Source organism: Puma concolor, chromosome C1, assembly GCF_028749965.1.
Source record: "Puma concolor isolate L17-30 chromosome C1, mPumCon1.1.hap2, whole genome shotgun sequence".
Taxonomy (NCBI): domain Eukaryota; kingdom Metazoa; phylum Chordata; class Mammalia; order Carnivora; family Felidae; genus Puma; species Puma concolor.
In genome coordinates, this window is record NC_141674.1 from 184,404,743 (window position 1) to 184,422,501 (window position 17,759).

The 17,759-nt window shown below is 39.8% G+C and overlaps 2 protein-coding genes across 2 annotated transcripts in view; both read right to left on the reverse strand.

Annotated features, from left to right (window-relative positions):
• Positions 1–5,912, reverse strand: part of GTF3C3 (general transcription factor IIIC subunit 3) — a 39,059-nt gene extending 33,147 nt beyond the window's left edge. Inside the window, exons 1-4 of the mRNA XM_025935098.2 lie at positions 5,713–5,912; positions 4,755–4,866; positions 1,947–2,137; positions 943–1,066 (exon numbers count right to left, since the gene is read on the reverse strand). Coding sequence (XP_025790883.1) covers positions 943–1,066; positions 1,947–2,137; positions 4,755–4,866; positions 5,713–5,814 — 529 coding nt within the window. The 5' untranslated portion in view covers positions 5,815–5,912. The remainder of the gene's footprint in view (positions 1–942; positions 1,067–1,946; positions 2,138–4,754; positions 4,867–5,712) is intronic.
• Positions 5,913–11,022: 5,110 nt separating this feature from the next.
• CC1H2orf66 (chromosome C1 C2orf66 homolog) lies at positions 11,023–17,189 on the reverse strand. The gene is made up of 3 exons (XM_086715287.1): positions 16,655–17,189; positions 14,964–15,162; positions 11,023–12,293 (listed from the first exon to the last, which is right to left on the reverse strand). The coding sequence occupies exons 1-2, from the start codon at positions 16,937–16,939 to the stop codon at positions 14,983–14,985; spliced, it is 465 nt and encodes a 154-aa protein (XP_086571413.1). The 5' UTR covers positions 16,940–17,189; the 3' UTR covers positions 11,023–12,293; positions 14,964–14,982.
• Positions 17,190–17,759: the final 570 nt, after the last annotated feature.

A 17,759-nucleotide genomic window follows, 5' to 3' on the forward strand; every position in this document is an offset into this window, starting at 1 on the left:
GTGAGTGTTATTTGGCCATAAAAAAAATGAAATCTTGCCATTTGCAATACGGATAGAGCTAGAGAGTATAAAGCTAAGTGAAATAAGTCAGTCAGAGAAAGACAAATACCATATGATTTCACTCATGTGTGGAATTTAAGAAACAAAACAAATGAGCAAAGAAAAACAGAGGGAGAGAGAGAAACCAAAAAACAGATTCTTAATAGAGAACAAACTGATGGTTACCAGAAAGGAGGTGGGTCAGGGGATAGGGGTGAGTAAGAGGGTATAGGGATTAAAGAGTACATTTATCATGATGAAAAAAATAAAATTAACAAAGAAAAAAACAAAGACCTCTAAAAGGACCCTTGCCCAGATAAGATGAAATGCCAAAATACTGAAAAGATAAATGAACAGTTCACTGTATTACAATTACCCAAGCCACTACGCAGGTCACCATTTGGCAACGCATCAGGAAAACAAAATGACAAATATAAGTGATTAATCAAAGAATCACTTCTGAAGATATCCTTCAATGAGCCCAAGATTTGCAGTTTAATGAAAAATGATATATGTAAATTGTGTCTTTTACCAAAAAGTAGATTAAAATAATCTAGCTCTGCCTAATCTGGAAAATGAAAGAAAAAAAAGAACACTTTTTAAGTGGTTTCAACACGTGTCATATTTAAAAAACACTAATGCTCCAAAAGTCTAAAAACCCCAAAATGAAACATTAAAAAACAAACAAAAACCAAAAAAAGGCTATATGAGTTCAATACTCTATGATTTTCATTTTCTTGGTAATGATATCTACTGAATATGAAAAATGGCAAATCACTATTATCACAATCATTTCCAAGCTTCTGAATATTTTTTCCAAATAGTACAGTGAAGTGCTCATCCACTTGTTTTAAGGTACACTATTAAACTGCTATTGTCAATAATCCCCCCTACAGAAAACACCTTGTCTTATGATTTCCATGCACATCAATATCGCCTCCTCCCGTTCGCCTCGAGCAAAGCGAATGTTGGCTTCACCCATGAGACCCCTCAGAGCTCTGGGAAGTTTACTTCGAGGTCTTTTCTCCTGTATAGAAAAAAAAATGACATTTAGACTAAAATATAGTAGTGTCTTAGATTTCAATTCCAACCAAATTAATAAATGCAGAACATAATGAAACTGAAATTTCCCTTTAAAATTTCTCAATATTCTAAATTGAGAAATAAGGACTAAATGACTATAATTCTAACCCATTAATATTAAAGTCTATATTTCAGGAAAAAGTCTAAAACTAATCTCAAGAAGAAAAAGAAATATTGTATAACATTCTCCAAAAAGGAACACCTCAGAAAACTAAAACAAACTTCCTACAGTAGAAAGTTCAAACCACAGTGAAGTATATAAAGAAAGTAAAAATCAAAGTGGTCAAGAATTATTAATTACTAACTAGAATAATAACAAATGTAGAACCTGATGTTGCAAAATGGATTTATGTGCCGCTAAACTTATAACCTACTGAAGATCCTCCTTCCTTCTAATTTATCTACTCAGAAGAAAGTTGGTTAAAAAGTTATAATATGGAACTTTTAATAGCAAAACTATAGCATATTTTGACACATGCAATAATTAAGGTTTTACATTTTAAAAAATCTCTATGGTGAAACATAAGAAAGTAGGTGACTCAGTCAGTTAAGCGTCTGAATCTTGGTTTCAGCTCAGGTCATGATCTCACTGGCCTGTTTCGGATCCTCTGTTTCTGTCCCTTCCCTGCTCATGTTTACAGGCTCTCTCTCTCTCAAAATAAATAAAAAGAAAAAAAAAAAAGAAACGTAACAGTTGTCTCATGATATTTCCTTTTTTACAGTTTGAATTCTTTCCGAATATACGTATAATTTAAAGATTTCTTTTTCAATTACTATGTCACATTTTTACATTATGTTTATAAAGACTAAAATAAATTATTTACTTTCATCATCTTCTTGGTTTCACGATTGAGAACCATCTCCAATACAAACACATCGCCTGCAGTGGGTTGCTCAGGTGTTTCTTCTTCCTCTTCTTCTTCTTCTTCCTCTTCCTCCTCATCATCTTCATTCTCTCCAAGCATGGAAGCAAAGACCTTGTGAACTGATTTACTGACTCCATCTGACGTTTCTCCTGAAGAAAGACACATGGAGATTGCCAACAAACAAACAAAAACCCATTAGAACACTCGGTAGTCAAAAGGGAAAAAAAATAATCCAGTATTTTCTGGAAGTAAAAGTAGAGAACAAACATTCCAAAACACAACCCAAAGAAGAAATCTGTTACAAAGTCATATATTTTACTCTGTAGGAACTGCTGACTCAACCTTTAGGTCTCATTAAGATGTACAGGAGAATTAAGTGGGAAATCAGAAATGTACATAGTTAACACTTAAAAGCAGAGGGGAAAAAAAAATAAAAGAACTGTAAGACACAGACCTAAAAACTAAACAAGTCTGATGGTACACACCAGGTGGCATAGCATAGTGATTAAAGATAAGGCCTCCAGAGTCAAGCTGTCTGATTTCAAACTTCATCTCCAATTATCACTAACTGTATAACCTTGGGTAAATTACTGAAGCTCTCTGAACCTCAGTTTCCTCATTTGTAAAAGAGGTTAATAATAATGTCTGACAGGGGCATTTGGGTGGCTCAGTCGGTTAAGCGTCTGACTTTGGCTCAGGTCATGATCTCATGGTTCGTGAGTTCGAGCCTCACATCGGACTCTGTGCTGACACCTCGGAGCCTGGAGCCTACTTCAGATTCTGTGTCTCCCTAGTCTGTTCCTCCCCCACTTGTACTCTCTCTCTCAAAAATAAATAAAGATTAAAAAAAAATTTTTTTTTAAATAATAATGTCAGAAAGACCAAAGAACTCTTGATCTTGGGGTTGGGAGTTCAAGCCCCATGCTGAGCACAGAGCTTATATGCATACATACATACACATAAACACACATAAATAGTGGTTGTACCATTTAAATAAATAGGTAGATAAATAAATACAGTACCATAATAATAATGTCTGCTTTAGGCTTACCCTAAGGATGAGGTGAGTTTTTATATATATGCACTTAGAATAATGCCCAGGATACAGTAAAAGCTTAATAGATGCTATTATTAAAATAGTATTATCATTTCAGGAACAAAATAATATGACATAATTCATTTTTATCTGAGGATGCCACTATAGTACAATAATTTTTGCAAGTTCATAATGATAACCTTAAATGATCATGTAATGCTTAAGTTTGAGGCCAATTTTCTGTTAAAGCAGAGACATGTAACATATTTTAGAAAAACTCCAATGAAACAGTTAAAATTTTATATACATTTTATATAATTTTACATAATTGTATTAAAAAACTTGCAAGCTTATTCACTTACATGAAATACGTCAAATCCCAAAGATGCTGGATAGACAAGATAGTTAATATGTTTGAGGAAGGACAAAAATTTTTAAAAACCCACATATTCTGAACAACAAATAAGTAATCATTCTTAAAAAGTCATAATGACCAGCTTCAAGAATTGTGAACATCCTAAATAAATGTAAGAATATGTACACAGAAGATCCAAAAGAATATACATACATACGGCCAGAATACATGAATTAAGCAAGGTTCCTGGATACAAGGTTAATATACAAAAATTACTCGTAGTTTTCTATCAGCAATAGAAACCTCCACTTGGGGGGCGCCTGGGTGGCGCAGTCGGTTAAGCATCCGACTTCAGCCAGGTCACGATCTCCAGGTCAGTGAGTTCGAGCCCTGCGTCGGGCTCTGGGCTGATGGCTCAGAGCCTGGAGCCTGTTTCCGATTCTGTGTCTCCCTCTTTCTCTGCCCCTCCCCCGTTCATGCTCTGTCTCTCTCTGTCCCAAAAATAAATAAACGTTGAAAAAAAAAAATTAAAAAAAAACCTCCACTTGGTCCAAGGAGGCAGGAATAAAGCTGGTTTTCTGCATGTAAACTCCGTGTAAAAAGAGTTATTCACAGGGAAAAGAACCAGCCTCTACTTCTACCCCCTAGAACTAGAAAGTTTAATTTAGTTCTCATTCAGATACTATACACAAAGCTACATTCTAATTGACATTTCAGTATCCCACATAACTTGTCATCGGTAAACGGATACTATGAACTATTATCAGTATTCTGTTCACGAGGAAGGTATGTCAATCACTGGAAATTAATGAATTTGCAAACTAGTTCATCAATTAGACTCTGATGGCTGTAATTAGATGGGACTAACCAAATCTGGTATCTGCACTTGCAGAGCTGAGGACTGGATTCTCGAACGAGGCAGCATACCAAGAAATCTATACTGTGTGTAAGGACCCATCTGGGGCAGCCAACTGGACTTCCACACTGGCATTTTTTTATCTTAACTCCTATGACTAATGCAGTGGTTTGGAAGCTACTTTGTTTAGAAGCATAAATCATTACCATTGGGGGAGTATAGTCTGGAAATATTAGTAACCAAAAGGGCCAGTTTAAAAAACAGTGACTCTACAAAGGCTCCCAAATACTGATGTCAATTTGAAATACTTTTCCACAAAAATAACCCACAAAACTAACCATCACCATATTTAAAACCTCATCAAATATTTATTGAGCACCTATTATATGCCACGCACTATTATTATGCTACTGACAAACTAGATAATCCAGAATACCACTGCAATGAAAAAACAATGTTTTCATTAAATTATTAGGTACTCGTAACATTTAATGCAAGTAGCAAATGATTTTAACATACCTTCATTGACCTCATTGTCCTGCGATTTGCTGGAGTCAATTCCTGATGATGATGGAACTTCAGAGTCATGTGGATTTTCTTCAACTGATAACTTTCCTTTTTCCTGAACACTCTGTGATTGAAAATTAATAATTCCAAAAAATAATGCAGATTTAGTTCTCTACAGATGGGAATAGGGCATTTGCCTCATTTTCTATTTCTTTAAAACTTGAGCTTTGCATAAGTTTGAATACTGTCAAAGCATTTCATAGTCTCATCCCTCACGACTGTCTGAATCAGTCACTTGTAAAAAATAATTTACTACATCTGGATTATTTCATGAATCTACACAGTATACCCTAGCTTTTTAAATGAAAAGAGATGGGTCTTTATTAGGTGCATGAATTAGGAACGAATCCACCAATTAATTTCAAAGAGTGCGATATTTGTTTTCCCTCGAACTTCTTATAAGTGAAAGGATATGTAAAGTTCAGATATTCTAAAGTATCAAAAAATATGAGTGAAGATTTTATCAGAAAAGAAAACTCGCTTTCTTGTGGAAGATTACATCACACCACTGGGAGACTCCTCAGAAATGGGAGCTCGAACCCCTCGGTTTAAAAGTAAACTGAGGCCTAAAGAAGAGAGGTGAGTTGCTCACCCGAACACAAAAAGAATCGGTGGCAAAACTACTAGAATCAGAAACACTGACGGGGTAGGGGAGGAGGGGGTTGGGGGAGGAGGGAAGAGAGAGAAGAGGTTACCACAAAGACAAGCTTTTTGGTGGGAGATATTTCTTAAGAGGAGATTAACACAGGGATGAGAGGTGAGAACCCGCATTTGGGTAAGAAGGGGAAGAAGCTGCTAGGAAGTCCCGGCCCGCTCCATCACAGCGAATGGGGTCGTCTGGGTCCCCCACATCTAGCTGCATTAGGGCGACACGACAGTGAGGGGCATCCTGGCCTGGCCATCGCCTCACTTTCTTCTCGCGGGTTTTTCTCTCTTCTCTCCGCCTTTCGAACTCCTCAAAGGAGATCTTCCCTTCCAGGTAGTCGATGAGCTCTGGGCTGAAACCCGACATTCCTGCTTCGGGGTGCGAATACGCAGCAACAAGAACCAGGACAGAGAACCGGAAAAAGCGAGACTTCCTAGATTTTACCCAGCTCCCGGGCGCGAGAAAAGCGACCCGGCGTCCTCCTGAGAAACGGGCCCGGCCTGCGCCGCAGCCGCTGCGCTCAGGTTCCGCAGGCGCATATGGTCCGGCAGCCTTCGAGGCGAGAGAGGGGCGGAGCCGGCCGCTCGGGTCCTCGCCTGCTGCCCTGGCTCAAATGTATTGTTTAAGAGGGTTAGGGAGTTAAAAAAAAAAAAAAAAAAATGCTTGAAAGAAATGTTCCTTAATCTAGATCGTTTCCCTCAATTCTTCATTCTCCTAATCCGCTTCCTTTTATGAATGTTTGTTCTTTAAATTAATGTGATCTTTTCTCTGGTGCATTATTTTCTTGATTTAACCAACTGCACTGCCACGTGCATGTTTCATTTTCCATTTTTCTCCTGCCACAGAAAGCTAAAGTCCTCTCCCAATTTGTGCTCTGAGTCTCATCTCCTCCACCATTAGTTTTCCCGTCTTCCACAAATTCTCAAACTCTCCCTTTCCTCAGGGCTCCTCAGTCTGTAAGTAAGTTTATCGGGACTTCACGTTCCACCTATCACTCCCACCCAAGTTTTCTTTTCTTAACAGTCAAACTTTTAGAAAGAATCAAATGCTTGATGTGGTTAATACACACTCTTGCCCATTTACTATAGGTCATGTACTGGCTTATGCATATTACATACATAGCTCAAAATAATCCTTAAAAATGGATGTTGCTTTCATTTTATTTTTATCTATCTATCTATCTATCTATCTATCTATCTATCTGTCTATCTATTTTGAGAGAGAGCGAGCAAACTCGTGCTTGTGCCGGGGTGGGGGTGAGGGAGTGGCAGAGAAAAAGGAAGAGAGAATTCCAAGCAGACTCCCCCTGCTGCGGGTGGGAGTGGTGGGGGGCGGGGGTTAATCCCACAAACTGTGAGATCATTACCTGAGCTGAGATCAAGAGCTGGGCTTAATAGCTGACCACCCAGGCACCAGAGGATGTTGCTATTATTAATGCCAAAGTCCTATATCTAATAAGTAGCAGAGCCAGGATGTGAACCCTGATCTATCTGACCCCAAATCCCATGCGTTGGAATTAATATGACATATGTCCTCCCCTCAATGGAACTATTCTTCACTTGCTGAACACTCCTGTGGTTTATATTTTACCTTGTGTTATAAATATTTCTCTGCTGTCCTATTCTAGACACACTGTCTGTCAACATCTTGAGAACAGTACTACCTGATGCATCTTTGTGAATTCTAGTATCTGTGCTTAAAACACGTTTATGAATTAAACTGGGTGGAATTGAGAGTACCTTAGAAATGAGCAAGAGTGTTTAGGTACAGACAATGAAGCTCGATATAAAGCTAAGGTTAGAGACAGGTTACAGGGAGCCTATCACTTAGCCATTGGTACCTCTTTGTTACAATCTAGATGAGGATAAGAACAGAAGAATGTCAGAATGACAGCTGTGACCCCAAGACTTCTAGATAAGAGGGGAAAAAAATCTCACAGCTAGAAATCATCACTTTCTCATGATGAAGGATCCTCAGGACTCTACCTGGGTGTAAAATATGGGGGCCAGTAGGAAAGGTTGGATTAAGGAACTCAACAAAAATCACTTGTAGGGAAATTCTCCCTGCCTTCTCCCGGCAGTCAGGGAGCTGCATCTAAGAAGTCAAAACTCTGGTCCTAACTCTCCTAGGGGAAAAGAAGGGAGTCAAAGGCAAGAAAGATGGTACCTCATAAGGAGAATTCTCTACTAAGACCCAGATGGTTTAGACTAGGTTGTTTCACTATCACCTGCCTGGAATATGGAATAACAGTTGTGCAGCTATCCATTCATGTTGGGGGAGAATAGGGAACAAGGAGAAAGAGATAAAAGGATAGTTTTCCCAAAATCACTTGTGCTAAAACCACATCAGGAACCAAGACTTAATACATAATTTAGTTGCAGTTTCAACCTCTCTTAGGAGTGGTCAATCTGGAATTACATGGTCAGCGCTAGTGAGGTAATAGACCTCACTGCATGATAGACCTCTGCTGTCCCCTAAAGGGAAGTGACCTTGCCACAAACAATCCACTCTCTGCTTGGTGACTTCCTTGTCCCACCTTCTTCTAGCTACAAAGTCTTTCATTTTGTACAGCTCTTTGGAGCTCCTTTCTATTTGTTAGATGATGCCCAATTCATGGTTCATTGAATAAATCCAATAAAATCTTTAAAATCTACTTTAAAATTTGAATTTGGTTTTTAACACTGCTATGGAACACCTTGTGACATGAAAGTTCTTTTACAGGTCACATTGTAGCAATATATCTTAAAATTGTAATCTTTCTGTTTTTCTTTTATCCACCTCCTTGAAAGTGATTTGTACCCTGGTGAGTCAGAGGCATCCGCATTACTTTGAGAAGAAGTGAAATTGTTACAACGGTAATAAAAATAGCAAGAAGAAACTTTTCAGACTTTCTGACTGATTTTTGAGGAATCAAAATGGAATGTCTGAAGGAAGCAGAACATTGAATGGGTGCCATGACAGTAGAATTAAGAGTACACAGGGAGGAGACGACTCCATCCTTTCTCCTTTTCAAGGGGTCGAACCACAATGGGATGTGACCCTTTTGGGGAGACAATTTTTCCATAGTTCTCTCACTTTTCTGCAAAAGTTTTTGACAACTTTCAATCTGGGCTATATTTCCAAAGATGTCTGTAGAACAAACAACCTTGAAAGACAGACATATTGTCTTTCTCTGTGATAGAGGACAGATTTGTTTTCTGGCCAGTGCAATAGATATAATGCTTCCATCTGGGGCAAAGATTGGGCATGTTTGCTAGTAGCCCCATATAAAAGTGGGGATATCCTAAGTTTGGGGTTCCTCAGCACAAACACACTCATGTGCAGCAGGTGCTTGGATTCACCTCCATGTGGCTCCCATGATACTTCGGGTATAAGGAGAACCAATGTGGATGTACAACTCATGCTGCCTGCAGCACCATGAGTAATAAAATGTGCTGCCTCAGACCCAGGGGTCTCATGTGTCTATTAGAATCTGTGAAACTGTAGTAGGATAGTGTGCGGCTTACAAGTCACACTTCTAAGTGTGACTTAGAAGTCACACTCTTAACAGTTCTTTTTTTTAAAAAATTTTTTTAATGTTTATTTATTTTTGAGACAGAGAGACAGAGCATGAACAGGGGAGGGTCAGAGAGAGAGGGAGACACAGAATCTGAAGCAGGCTCCAGGCTCTGAGCTGTCAGCACAGAACCCAACGCAGGGCTCGAACTCACAGACCGTGAGGTCATGACCTGAGCCAAAGTCGGACGCTTAACCGACTGAGCCACCCAGGCGCCCCTCTTAACAGTTCTTGACTACCCTAGTTCTGGGGTAGGGGACAACAGGTCATGGCCTGGGAATGTGGGACTCATTAAAGAGGAGCAGAGTCAGTGTTGAAAGGCTGTCAGAGGACTATGTAGAGAATTACCATGGGCCCTGGAGAGCCTGGATCACTTGCAAAGCATTGAATTTCACTGGAAGAAACATGACATTTCTGCTGTTTACCTAGCAATGGTTCTCAGCCAAGAAAAAAATCACTTCCCAAGTGGGCTTTTAGAAATGTGTGTAGGGAAGTTTTGGTTGTCAAAATAATAGGGTAGGGGTGGGGAAATGACTGACATACAATGTCTGAGGACCAGGTGTGCTAAATGGTCATACAAGTGGAGACTTGTCCTTCCCCAATGGCCAATGGCATCACCACCAAGAAACTCCAGTCAGTATGGAGTGTAGGTCATCCATCAACAGCTATCTCCCAATGTGAGTTTTCCAGCAGAAGGATGCATGCTCCTGCCTTGAGACTTTGCAGGCTCATAGTTAAAAGTCCGTGTGGATGCTCTTCCTTTTCAAGGCCCTGAAATTAATAAGTATTCCCTTTGTGGCAGTACTGACACCCAGAACAGGGCTGGTAAAAGGAAAGGAAAACCAGTCACTGCTACTTGAGTGGAACTAGAGGGTGGTACAACACTCCTTACTTCTCTACCCTTTATTTGAATACTTTATTTTTTATGAGGAATAGCTCATTGTCAGTAATTACTTACGTCTTTTATTTTTACTTATTTTTTTAGTGAGTGAGAGAAAGAGTGAATGTGAATAGGGGGGGCAGTGAGAGAGGTATAGGGAGAGAGAGAAAACCTTCAGCAGGCTCCAAACCTAGCGCGCAGCCCAACACAGGGCTTGATCTCACCACCCTGAGATCATGACCTGAGTCTAAATCAAGAGTTAGATGCTTAACTGACTGAGCCACCCAGGTGCCCCTAGTTCTATCTTTTAAATGGTTAAACACAGGGGCAGCTGGCTGGCTCAGTCAATTAAGCACCCAACTCTTGATTTGGGCTCAGGTCATAATCTCATGGTTCGTGAGATCAAGCCCCACATTGGGTTCTGCTCTGACAGCACAGAACTTGCTTGGGATTCTCCCTCACACTCTCTCTCTCTGCCCCTCCTCTTTCTTTCTCTCTCAAAATAAATAAATAAACTTAAAAAAAATTTAAACACTAAAAAAACCCCCCATAATCTTGATATAAACTAGAAGCAGCTTCTATTACCATATAATAGCACAATAGCACACCTTCAGTTCGACACATATTAAACACTCGCTACATGTAGAGCATTGTGCTAGGTGCTGGAGAAATAAAAATGGCTTAGATATGATCTCTGCTCCCAAAGACCTCACAACCCTCCAGAGAAAAGACAACACACACACACACACACACACACACACACACACACACAACTAGTTAAAACAGAACAGATTAAACCAGATGCAGAAATCTATTTTTCCATAAATATTTTATTATTGATATTCAGTATCAATCATCCACAAGAAAGCCACAGAAGACTATCGTGAAAGGTACAGACTAATGTTCCTAGGATGCCAATGTTTTTGCATTCTAGTATAACGTTCGTTTTTCAAGAATCACAGAGAAAATGATGTGGCTCTCCACAATGATACAGGAAAAGCAGCTATCCCAAATGAAAATATGAGAGTCAGAATATTTCAGCCTAAGCTGGTGGAGAGAGGAGAAGGTCAGTTGGTTGTAAAAAAGGGACCTGTTTCTACTCCACCTGTTTCCACTCGCCATTCTTTTTTTTTTTTTTTTTTAAATTTTTTTCAACGTTTATTTATTTTTGGGACAGAGAGAGACAGAGCATGAACGGGGGAGGGGCAGAGAGAGAGGGAGACACAGAATCGGAAACAGGCTCCAGGCTCCGAGCCATCAGCCCAGAGCCTGACGCGGGGCTCGAACTCACGGAGTGCGAGATCGTGACCTGGCTGAAGTCGGACGCTCAACCGACTGCGCCACCCAGGCGCCCCTCCACTCGCCATTCTTAAGAAGCTGTGTGTGCAGAAGAACCAGAGCTGAGTGCAGCTGGGATATTTGGTGTAACACAATGTCCACCTCTGAACGATGGCAAGGAACATCTCCTAAAGACTCTAGCAACTCCTAGAATTCCCAGTGCCTTTGCTTTCCATTTCAACTTAACTGTGGATATTTATCACTTCCTCTCCCTTGGTGTGAAACAAACATTGTGAGGTCTTTCAGTGGCATATGCTGAATGTGGGAATGCAGCTTCTTTTCAGGAAAAAGAGCAATTTTAAGCCCAAATCTCTATTATATATAATGAACGATACTAAAAATGAGCAGAGTCCCTTTCCAGTAAAAAATGTTTATTGATAGGGGCACCTGGGTGGCTCAGTCGGTTAAAGGTCTGACTTTGGTTCAGGTCATAGTCTCATGGTCTGTGGGGTCCGTGAGTTCGAGCCCCGAGTCGCGCTCCGTACAGACAGCTCAGATCCTGGAGCCTGGAGTAGAAACAGGTCCCTTTTTTTACAACCAACTGACATTCTCCTCTCTCTACCAACTTAGGCTGAAATATTCTGACTCTCATATTTTCATTTGGAATAGCTGCTTTTCCTGTATCATTATTCTGTGTGTCTCTCTCTCCTCCCCTCCCTCGCTCATACTCTGTATCTCTCTCCTTCAAAAATAAATAAACATTAAAAAAAAATTTTTTTTAATGGTTATTGATAAAAGGTAATAAGCACACAAGCTTGAAAGACAAGCTTAAAGGAAAGGTAATTTGAAAGATCATCATCTCTTTGGACTCTACAGTATTTTTGTAACTCTTAGAAATATGTCCAGTGCTCTACATTGATGTTTATGGTTTATAGAATGGAAAAAAGACTCCAAAAATATGCACATAAGTCACTAATGTCCCAAAGCTCGACCCATTTATATGTAAATCTGGAAATGTAGAATAAAACCATTATAAATTGACAAAAGTGGAGGGGGAAAAGGTTTAGCCATGACCATGATTGAATTTTTCTGATGAGAAGCTTGATCTGTAGTTTTATAATAGCCAGACACCTGAAAGAACAAGAAAATGTTATCATGAAATAGAAAGTGAAGACTCTTCAAGCAACGCAATGACCCAAAGGGCAACATATTTCAACAAAGACTCTTTTTGTTTTTCTTTTCTAATCAGAGATGTTAGGAAAGGAGCGCATGTAATTATGAAATATTCTCCTGGGGCGCCCGGGTGGCTCAGTCGGTTAAGCGTCTGACTTCGGCTCAGGTCATGATCTCACGGTCTGTGGGTTCGAGCCCCGCGTCGGGCTCTGTGCTGACAGCTCAGAGCCTGGAGCCTGTTTCAGATTCTGTGTCTCCCTCTCTCTGACCCTCCCCCGGTCATGCTCTGTCTCTCTCTGTCTCAAAAATAAATAAACGTTAAAAAAAAATTGAAATATTCTCCTAATAGAAGCTTAACTTCTCTCACAAAGTTGAAAAATTCCCATCACATTACAATACTACCAACTTGGTGTTTTTTCCGTTTCCTGCCCTTAAACATTACCTCATTCCATGCTCACATGACACTATTTATTTGATATTTTCTCTGATAGTATCTGAGTTAGAGATCAGTGTCTGCAATTTATAAATGAAGAAACTAAGGCTCACAACCAGATTGCATGCAATTCTGTCTCATACTAAAGCAGATACTGTGATATTAATAACTATTCTTTACTTTAGTGTTTAATAGCCTAGGGCCCAAGAGTGAATATTAGTCAAGGTAACCCTTCCATAATGGCTTCCTGTTCATTCTATTTCATTTTCTCATTGTAAGAGCTTTCAAGCACATATGCCACATAGTAAATTGCATCTTCCATTTAGAATAACAATCATTATTTAAAAAAATCATCACATTTAAAGGAACTAATAATCAAAATGCTTTCCCATACACAATAAAGTACAGCAATAGTATGTATGTTCCTCACAATTTCATCCCTACCCATTGGAAGAATGGGAGTGGATTTTAATCATGATTCAGTTCCCTTTATTATTTAGCCAAACAAAAAGTTAATAGACTAGAATCACATTGTGTTTTCTTGGAGTACACCATACCTGTTTGTTGTTTCTTTTTCCTCAATGGTAAATATTTATTTGATAGGAATGCTCAAGTAATAAGAATAGGGGCGCCTGGGGGGCTCAGTTGGTTAAGTGACCAACTCTTGATTTCGGCTCAGCTCATGATCTCACTGTCATGCTCCACACTGGGCGTGAGCCTGCTTGAGATCCTCTCTCTCTCACTCTCTCTCTCTCTTCTCCTTTCCTGCTTGCTTGCACATGTGTGCTCTCTCTCTCTCTCACTCTCTCTCTCTCAAAAAAAAGAATAATAAAACACAAATTTTAAACATAAATAAATTTCTAATTTTTTTCCATGAGGAAAGTGCCATCTTTACAATATTTTACTTTTTTCTTTAGGTGAGGAAGTTCAAGCTCAAATATATGTTTATTACTTTTTTCCAAGAAGACAATTTTTTTAACTTTTCTTTCTATTAAATCCAACTGCACAATTTGACATTTTTAAAGTTTATTTATTTATTTTGAGAGGGTAGGGGAGGAGCAGAGAGAGAGAGAGAGAGGGAGAGAGAGAAAAATCCAAGCAGACAGCTCAGAGCTTGAATCCAGGCTTGATCTCATGAACTGTGAGATCAAGACCTGAGCCGAAATCAAGAGTTAGATGTTTTTAACCAACTGAGACACCCAGATGCCCCACCTTATTTCTTTGTATACGATTTCCACATAACTAGCTATATGACCTGGTATTCAAAAAAGATAGGTAAAAGTGTGTGATATTCCACTATATTTACTAATCCTATTAAGAGTGATAATTCTAGGGGCGCCTGGGTGGCGCAGTCGGTTAAGCGTCCGACTTCAACCAGGTCACGATCTCGCGGTCCGTGAGTTCGAGCCCCGCGTCAGGCTTTGGGCTGATGGCTCGGAGCCTGGAGCCTGTTTCCGATTCTGTGTGTCTCCCTCTCTCTCTGCCCCTCCCCCGTTCATGCTCTGTCTCTCTCTGTTCCCAAAAAAATAAATAAACGTTGAAAAAAAAAAATTAAAAAAAAAAAAAAAAAAAAAAGAGTGATAATTCTAGGGGCACCTGGAAGGTTCAGTTCATACACCAGGTGACTTTTAACCTCGGGGTTGTGAGTTAAACCCCATGTTGGGCATACAGACTACTTTAAGTTTAAAAAAAAAGAGTGATCATTCTATTTTAATATATCTCTTCCCAGAAAACTATGCTTATAAAATTATAAACTTTCATTTCTTTTTTTCCTTTTTTTTTTAAATTTTTTTAACGTTTATTTACTTTTGAGACAGAGAGAGACAGAGCATGAACAGGGGAGGGGCAGAGAGAGAGAGGGAGACACAGAATCTGAAACAGGCTCCAGGCTCTGAGCTGTCAGCACAGAGCCCGATGCGGGGCTCGAACCCACGGACCGTGAGATCATGACCTGAGCCGAAGTCGGACGCTTAACCGACCAAGCCACCCAGGAGCCCCAACTTTCATTTCTTTTTAAAACCGGGCAGCGAAATACATGAACCAAATCCAAATATTAACGGTGATGAGTATCATCAGAACTGAGCACATATTTCTATGAGGAAATAAAATCATTTTTTCAAATAAATACTTTCAAAATCTCTTTATGACTGAGTTGTTATAATTGGACAGATCCTGGGAATAAAGGGATAACTTACCTGTGTTCAGAGGAAACATTCAGCTTTTGATGTAATTAGGAAAGGAGTTTTTCTGCTCCTCATAATCTGCAAATGCAGAAGCAAGAAGTTCTGATTGGAAAGAGAGGGGTCTGGGATTCTCATTCATGGAGAAAGTGTTCGGAAATCTCCCAAGATCAAGACCTCTTCCCTTAAGATATGCCTGAAGGGTTCTGAAAAACTGAAGAGAGAAAGAAAGTGTTCAATGCGGTATGTAAATTAAATATAAAAAATATTCAGAGACGGATATATTCCCCCTTTTTTTTTCCTCCGTGAATTGACTTTAGGGCTAATCTAGGAGGCAGGAGGTAGAAAATCCAGAAATACAAGTACAAACTTTAGCTACTTCTCCTACTTCCCCTCCACTGTCCTTTACCCTGCCTTGTTTTTTGTTTTTGTTTTTTTTTAATTTTTTAAAATGTTTCTATTTATTTTTGAGACGGAGAGAGACAGAGCATGAAAAGGGGAGGGTCAGAGAGAGGGAGACACAGAATCCGAAGCAGGCTCCAGGCCCTGAGCTGTCAGCACAGAGCCCGACGCGGGGCTTGAACTCACGGAGTGTGAGATCGTGACCTGAGCTGAAGTCGGACGCTCAACTGACTGAGCCACCCAGGTGCCCCTACCCTGCCTTGTTTTTGACATTTCAACCCTAAACAAGATAATTCAACACTCTTGGTGGAGATTGAGAGAGGAACATCAATTATTTAATAGCATCACGGTCAGAGGGTCCTTTGTAAACCAGCTCTGAACCACTTAGGTCAGAGATTAAATGGAACTTCACAGTGGTCAAGCTCTGGGCCTCCTCTCTGAAGGTGAGATCCTGGCCATTGTCTTCTGCACCAATTCTTTCAGGCATGCGTTTTTCAAAAAGCTTTCCTTTATAAAATGGATACATAGAAGCTTGCAAAGGGCTGCTTGGTTGTTTTAACCCTATACGGTCATATTTCACATCATTTTCTTTAGGGAAACTATTTTTTGAAATAGTAATGTCAGCATGTTTATTGTATTTGGCATATTTTCAAAAGAGAATTTTTACTGATGTTTTGAATTCTATTTCCTAGATAGATTTATCTTGAAAATAATGCTTGGGGAGCAACTGGCTGACTCAGTTGGTAGAGAGTGTAACTCTTGGTCTCAGGGATGTGGTACTGAGCCCCACGTTGGGTGTAGAGATTACTTAAAAATAAATCTTAAAAAAAAATAAAGAAAAGAATGCTTGGTAAATTGAAAAGAATGCAGGTCAACTTTCAGTTGTTGTAATTGAGTTCTGCACGTGTTGGTCATATGAGAATTGATTTTATTATCAGTTCAGTCTGAGCTATGCAAAAATCAATTCCCCACGATACTCTTGATTTTGTATATGTGTGAGAAATACAGGCTATAAAGTCAATGTGTATGTACGATCATTTACAAATGTAAGGTGTCGTATGTACATAAAATCATTTCTATATATAAATTTGCTTCTCCTTACAGGACAGATATAAATTGGGCAGAAGAACAATAGGATACCAGCTACTAGGCTAGCAAAGCCCTTGACCAGATTTCTCGGCAGGAATCGCCTTGGCACTTGGTAGCCTCCTCACCACCGTGCTCCAACAGAGTGCAGTGTGCATAAATCCAGAGAGGTGCCAATTTCACCCTGCAGCCCAGCATGCCCCAGGGTATGCTCTTACCAGCTCTCTGTTCCGGGGATTGTTGAGCGGCTTCCATTTCTCTCCGTTTCTCACTGTGGCTCCAGGCACAAGCCCAAGTAGCACCAGGACAACACACAGCAGCAGGAGTGCTTTGGGCATGGTGGAACTAAGCTGAGTGGAAGGCAGGATCAGGGAGATATCAATGGTCTGAGAGACAAGAGGGAAAGAAAAGAAGAAGGAGGAGTTGGAGGGGTAGGAGGAAGGTGAAGGAAGAGGGAGGAGGAGAGAAGGGAGGGCGAAAGTAAAAAGAGAAAGAGGGAACATTTTTAAAGAGAGACAGGGAGGAAAAAATAGTATATTGGTGCACCTGAATTTTGCAGCCCTCTTCTTTCCCCATGTTTATTTGCAAATGAAGACCCCCAAATCCAGTTTATTAGCTTAAAGGAGTCTATGATGATAACATTATACAGTGATGAGCAAAGCAATTATGAATACAACCCAGAAAGTCTGAGTACGCTTTTTCATCTTCGAAAAAAATGCACTTTGTTGTCTCCAAAGAAAGTGCAAGTCTTAAAAAAAAAAAAAAAGCATACGTATGTATTAAGATAGCAGTCTCAATAAACAAAGGAGGAGGAGGAGGAGGAGGAGGAGGAGGAGGAGGAGGAGGAGGAGGAGAAAAAAGAAAAGATATACCAAAAACTGAGAAATGCACCTTATACACACATCTCAGACAGACTCACACCACATCAGCATAAGTATGGATTGTCTCTGACTCCAAAATGTGAAATGGAAATGAAATACACAGAAAGGGCTAATAAAGCTTACCAGGAGTTTGGCTTTGCTGGTCCTGGTTGGCTACCCTGCTTACAATCTGCAAGGCCATTTATGGCTACTTATAACCAATGGACCGGCTGCAGGTGGGAGTCAATGACGTGAGCAGGGGAAGTTGAAAAATAATGATTCCATTTTCATCCAAGGCACCAAACACCCCTGAGAATCATATCTTCAAGTTTCTTCAGGGGTGACAGTGAACTTATTTGTCTTATAAATACAGGAGCCTCTCCTCCAACCACTGACCATTTTATGTGGATTTTATAAAACACGCAAGGCACTTGTACACAACAAAGTGGATTTTTACTTTTTC